The sequence below is a fragment of the Numida meleagris genome, chromosome 2 (genome assembly GCF_002078875.1).
Source record: "Numida meleagris isolate 19003 breed g44 Domestic line chromosome 2, NumMel1.0, whole genome shotgun sequence".
NCBI lineage: Eukaryota > Metazoa > Chordata > Aves > Galliformes > Numididae > Numida > Numida meleagris.
The window spans coordinates 41,439,101-41,445,242 of NC_034410.1; the positions used below are offsets into that span (position 1 = coordinate 41,439,101).

Sequence of the window (6,142 nt, forward strand, 5' to 3'; positions counted from 1 at the left end):
AACGTTATTCCTTGCGTGGAAGATGAAGTCTACCAATGAAGTGTATAGTTTGTAGAGCAGAAACATGACAGAAGGGCTGAGAAGCTTGTACCCAGATCCTACTGAAATAGCTGTGGTCACTGTCCTCTCTTTCCTCATGAAGGTGAGGCAAAAAACATTTCCATTTGATAGAGTATTTTAACAGCTTTTCATTCAGTGCTCTGAATGCTTTGAGAAGGATGGTAATTGTTGCAGGATATTGGTGGCTAAATTGAAACACAGAGACGTGAAGGAATTTGTTAAGGCTCTCAGAATGAATTGGGTTTATAGCTCGTCTCTTAACTCCCAATTCTTCATGCTAAACTTTAGTGAACTGTTACTTCTCCCTGTCAAATATAGGGCACGGTGTAATAAAAGCTCTGTGTTTATTTCTGTGGGCTCTTTGTTCCTAGTATAAAGCAAAATATAGCCACTGAAGAGACCAATTTGAAGCCAAGTAAATGTTCATATTTTATGACATAATGTATAACCTAATTGCTTCTGATATATAAAAAACATTAATCATGTCTGAGCTCTTTTTGTTTTTCACAGGACTATGATGAAATCCAAGATAATGCAGGCTATTCTACAGCTTCATTAAAGCATTTCCAGAGCTATTATTTACCGAGTGATTTTTAGTTCCACTTTAACAAATTAGCTCTTAAATAGAGAATGGGTGCGAAAGGGACCAAATAAGAAACTGACCTATCTGTGTAATTTTAAATCCCATTCTTACTATTTATTAGAATTGTTTCTGAATGAGAAATTCTGTGGTAGTGTGAATGTGTGCTCTGGGGGAAGAATTATGATAGGGAGAGTGAAGAGGGAGGAAGGAAAAAAGTGAACCGATCTTACATTCGTTGTGTTAGCAGTTATTTTGCCTTGGGCTCATCTGTGACTGTCTCACAGACCACCTCTGCTCCTGCTTCTGATCCATTCCCAGCTCATTTGTCTCACTAATTTTCATGTAAATATTGGTTAATGCTTGAGAATTTGTTTGTTACTAGAAATGTGACTCTGTCGTTCTTGTACAGTTGGCAACCAGTGCTATTTTTTTTTTTTTAATTTACCAGGGGCACTACGCTGCTACATCAAGTAATTGCTACATAGAATGATTTGAACAATGCCTGTTTGTAATGCATCTGGCCTCAGATAACAACACTGATGTTCCATGGCAATGAATCCATTCTTCTACTGTTTGAAATAATCTTAAATTTGGGGAGGTGTACGTTTCTAATTCTGTTTCATGGGATATGTTCAGTTTACTCATATTAAATTTCAATTGATGCACAAGAAAGTGCTGTTTATTAGTATTTCATTAATATGTGTTCCCCATTTTAAATGAAGACACACTGTTTATAGCCAGTCCCCGTGGTTTCCTGTTGGGTTTAGGTTGACACAATCCTGCATTACTGCTGAAGTGGGTGGTCTCTTTTCTCAGCATATCACTGCTTTTAGTGCTGGGGCTCCTAAGCCACATGATCAGCCATTTTGTCAAGCCCATTCACCTGTGTACTGAAAAAGAGAGTGTGCCTTTGTATTCTACTAAGTAGCAAAAGTTTAGTATGGCTTAAATTTCCAGAATTGTACCTGAAATAACTGAAGCAAGGGGTGGGAAAGGAACGATATTGGGTTGTATTGAGGACATGTCAATAGTGTGGGCAGCCCTCTCTGTTGCATAGATCACCTTGTTTGTGAGGCACTTCTGCCTTCCCAAAGGGAGATAAGCTTTGAGTGGGGGTCTTTTGTTTTTGACAAATGCCTTCAGTTTGATTTAATGCAGAGTTGGTACCACTATAACCACTTTGCCATTTTGTTCCTTTTTCTACTGAACAGTGGTGGGTGAAGGTCTAGTAACCTAGGGTGATATTTTTTTCTCAAGCAGAGATGCATTTTCAAGTCTGTATCACTTCTGAAATATTTGAAGTGTTCTATTCACCTCATGAAGCCAGCTGTACAATGTGAGAACACAATGGTGTCAATCACAGGGAGAATGAGAAAGCTCAATAAAAATAAGAGATGTGGCACATTTTGGAAACTAAACAGAGCAACTAGCTTAAGTCTCAGTTTTGCAAGCTGTTTTGTTTTAGTGGATGTTTCCAAAGGAGTCCTGTATCGATTTTATGCAGTACAAGTGCAACAGTCTACTTGCTCAGAACGCCTTGAAATCTAAAGGCACGCGTGGTTTTTTTCATACTGTAACACATTAGAACATAAGGTTATAAAAACACTGGCTAGTGTTTTAAAAATAGCAGAAACATAATTTTTCGTCTAATGTTTTTCTTTCTCTTTTAGAGTTCTTGTCTCAGCTCTTCAGGGCAGAGGGATATGAGCAAGTGGTCAATGAATATGTGCACCGAGAAACTGTGAATAGGAAAGAAGACTTGCGTGTTCCAAGAGTTTTTCTTCAAGGCAAATTTCAAAAGCCTTTCAGTAAGACATAAGTTCTTGCTGATTAGCAGTAGCGTCACTGATAGCACATAGTGTTTCCTTGTGGGTGTTCATCTGTTTGGTAAACCAGAAATGACTGCATCCTCTTGTTGGTTTCCATCCTTGGATATGAAATGTGAATGTTAATTCTAATTAAAACTTAAGATGGTTTTGTGAAGCAGGAAACCTGATGAGTACCCATATTCCTGTTTTTAAAATCAGTCCTCTGCAGCACTGTTGGAATATCAGGTGAAATAGATTAAAAAATGTTTAAGTTCTAGTTTTCATTATTAACTGGCACAATTGTTGTTATTTCCATTTTTATTAAAAGCTATTTTTAAATAAGTATTCTTTTTCTATCTCTTGTGTTTTTGGTTGACTTCTTAATGTTACAGTATTTCATCTTCTTTTGGCACTTGTAGGACTTTTGAGTATAATTTCTCAGGTGCAGGAATAAAATGGACTCAGTGAGGGATATTTTTTAAGTTGCTTCAGTTTTTTAATCTTTTTAAGGTGCTAAGCATTTAGATATGTTTACATATGTTTATTTAAAATATGTTCCTAATTTTATGCTTGAAGGAAATTGTTAAAGAAACAATTTTTTTTATCCCTAATTAATTTCATATGTTCTTCCTTTACTGAGCCAAAGCTGTCGAGGTTTTGCAAGTCAGTTTCCCATTTGGAATGAAAATTTGTAAGCTAGAAGTATTTTATTTTACGCTAGGTGTATTCTACTCCTCCTTTCCTGAGCAGAGGTCTTAACTCTTTTCTGTTGCTCTCAGAGAAGTGTTGGTCTTTCCTGTTCCTATCTCTGGAAGGTATACTGATGTTATGCCTCAGCCTGTCACAGACTTGACAGCTTGAAGGAAATTTTTCTTTTCCCATGATGGCCCTGGCTCCTTGTATGCAGAGCCACTTGTTCTTGGATGATACCATCTCAAAAACATGTCTGCATCTTTAACCTGCATTTTGAACAGCTGCTCTGCAGCAGGGGAAGTATCTGGTGACTTGTGCAATTGGCTGTGGTGGTAATGTAATGCACACAAGTGCAAGAAGAGAAGTTTCAGTGAAATACTATGACTATTTTTTTTTTTTTCCAGTGGGAGGAGTGGAGAAGATGTGTGCAGGCAGAAACTGGGACAGGGCCAGAGAGGTGTGGAACCTCCATCCTTGGGAATACGCAGAAGTTGGTTGGGCAAGGCATTGAGCAACCTGTTTGAGAGTGACTCTGTTCTAAGCAGGGATTTGATCTCTTGTGGCATAAATTACGCAGGTTGTTGTTCCACATATGTTATTAGATGACATATGCATCTGATATGGATCAAAGGTGTTTGCTTATCTTTGACAAACTATCCGCAATTTGTGTTACTGAATTTTTTTCAGTATTTTCACTGATTCTATGTGTATGGAGGGAAAGAAGTAGTATCTTTTTCAGCATAAAGACTACTACTGTTACAAAGTTAACCAGTCAGATTTTTTGAACAAATGGGAACTGTCAGTGGTCTTATACAGTTGGGATGGTTCTAAATAAATTTTCAGCATATTGTTGCTTTGTTTCAGGGCTTTACAGCTTTTTTTTGTTTGTTTTGGTTTCATTTTTCTTTTCTTTTTTTTTTTGTTATCTGCTACCATGAGCCCCAAAGCTGGATTTATTGTATAATCAAACTTGGGACTCAGTGGAAAAAGAGATTAAGCAACACAATTCTCCTTACGACTCTTTGAGGATGGTTATTATATGACATCTCCTTATTTTATGGAGAGTATCATCCTGGGATTTATGTATTACTGATTCCCTGCTGTGCATCCCATTAGCACCCTCTGCCATATGAGTAATAAATGTCTAGTAACATTTACAATAAATGGAAAAACATATTAGAAATGGATATAACAGTGATAGCATTATTATAATGTAAGCAATCATCATTTTGTGGCTTCCCTCAGCAAATGTTCATCTTTGGTTCAGCAGTTTCGCAATGATTGGATGTGGCCTGAGCTGTGTTGGCTTTAGAGCAGTTTGGACCCTGCAACTCCAGGTGTCCTACAGGGCTGGATGCTTGGTCTTTTTAGAGAGATGGCAGATAAATGAGACTGAAGGATTGCCTTCCATGGTTTATTGTCACCTTGGCATGTGACTGCCAGCATGTGCAAAGGCAAGTGCACTGAAGTGAGTGTCCTCAAAAGGAACTGAAAAACAGGCAAGTATTAAAAAAATATTAGAAGTTTTCAAGTTTGAGTCAGCTCAGTAGACTTAGCTGCAGACAGCAATTAACTTCCTTTTTCACTGTGAACTAACTAAGCATTTCCTGAACATTTAGTGGCTGTAGCTTCAGTATTTTAGTATAGTTCTGCTGAAGGAACTGTTGTCACTTTTTGTGTAGGACACATTCAAAGGAAAGTAATATTAGTATTTCTTTTTGTTCTCATTTAGTCTCATTTCCAGTCAGACCTAGAAAACAAAATAGCTTTCATTACTCTACCATGCTTCTCTGCTGGAAATACTTTCAGCTGTAGGTGTCGTAACGCAGAGGTTGTTTTGAGATGAGTGGTCTCTATACCTCTGATTCAATGAACTCCAAATTATTGCAAGCATTTTTAACTGTGGTAAAATTTGAGGAAGTCAACGGAGCCTTAAGAAGTCACCACGTGAGATGCAATAACTGATGGGATGCATGTGCCTGGTGTGCTGAAAAAAGCACTATGCACTGACCCCTTCAGCCTTTACCAAGCCCATGCAAGCTCTCCAGAGGCAGTACATGATAAAGACAGATGTACCTCGAATAGTCTCAAAAGGACTTGACAAAAAAATTTACATGCACTGAACTGTACTCACCTTGCACAAACAAGCTACTTTGCCATTAGTGTAATGAATATATTGATCATTCTTTGATTGAAGTTGTCTTCGGTCAGGGACGGCTGCTGAGACTGAATTAATTGCCTGCAGAAAACCTTCCTTTTGTTTCCCTTAAGCTGAGCTAGCTGCTTTATCTGGCAGGTGTAAGTAATTTGGACTCTGGTTAAAGATTTTCCTGCAGTTATGGAATCCTAAACATCATTCTCCTCTCCAGTGTCTTCTACTGGAATTGAACGTGTGTTAAGAGAATCTATTAGAACAAAGGCAGATGGTGAGCTTTTACTGTGGGGAGGCACACAGAGACATTGCTTGCGCAGATAAAAGCTATTAGCCAGGTAAGATGATTCATTGGAGAACTCTTTTTTATTCCTACTTCCCAAGCTGATGGTCACCATTCATTGTGTTTGCAGTGAGGGAAAAACACTGCTGCTGTGAAATTGGGGAACACAAGGGCATGAGGAAAGTGTGTGTGATTTTTCCGAAAGACTATTGATCTTGTGTCTCCATCTAAATGATCCTAGGTTAGGAACATCTACCCCTCTGTAGGTCATAAGTCTCATCTTAAGAGAATTTGATTTGTGTCTTTGCCAAAGACACAGGCATAGCTAAATACGTTCTTGTAGAATATGTGAGGTGAAAGGCTTAGAAAAGCAGCTGTATGACAAAAAAAAATCCAGGTTTATTTTTCTCACTTGACTTGTAAAATGCTTAATACTTCACAGTCACTTCAGTGCTTTTTCAGAGTTGCTGCCATTCTGTGCTGTGTTATCTTTGTCTAGTTAAATGTGCCCTATCAACACCAGCTCATGTTTCCAACACCTGTAGTACCTAGTGAACTTGCAT

At 38.1% G+C, this 6,142-nt stretch overlaps 1 protein-coding gene across 12 annotated transcripts in view; it reads left to right on the forward strand.

Annotated features, from left to right (window-relative positions):
- Positions 1-2,796, forward strand: part of METTL6 (methyltransferase like 6) — an 8,367-nt gene extending 5,571 nt beyond the window's left edge. For 6 of the 12 annotated variants that reach the window (XR_002435111.1, XR_002435107.1, XR_002435106.1 and 3 more), the window contains 2 exons: positions 4-142; positions 1,092-1,315. Coding sequence is in view for 3 of the 12 variants with exons in the window: in XM_021386802.1 (XP_021242477.1) it covers positions 2,314-2,462 (149 nt within the window). In the remaining 9 variants the exon portion in view is untranslated. The other 6 variants (XR_002435110.1, XR_002435114.1, XR_002435108.1 and 3 more) reach the window with 5 other exon arrangements.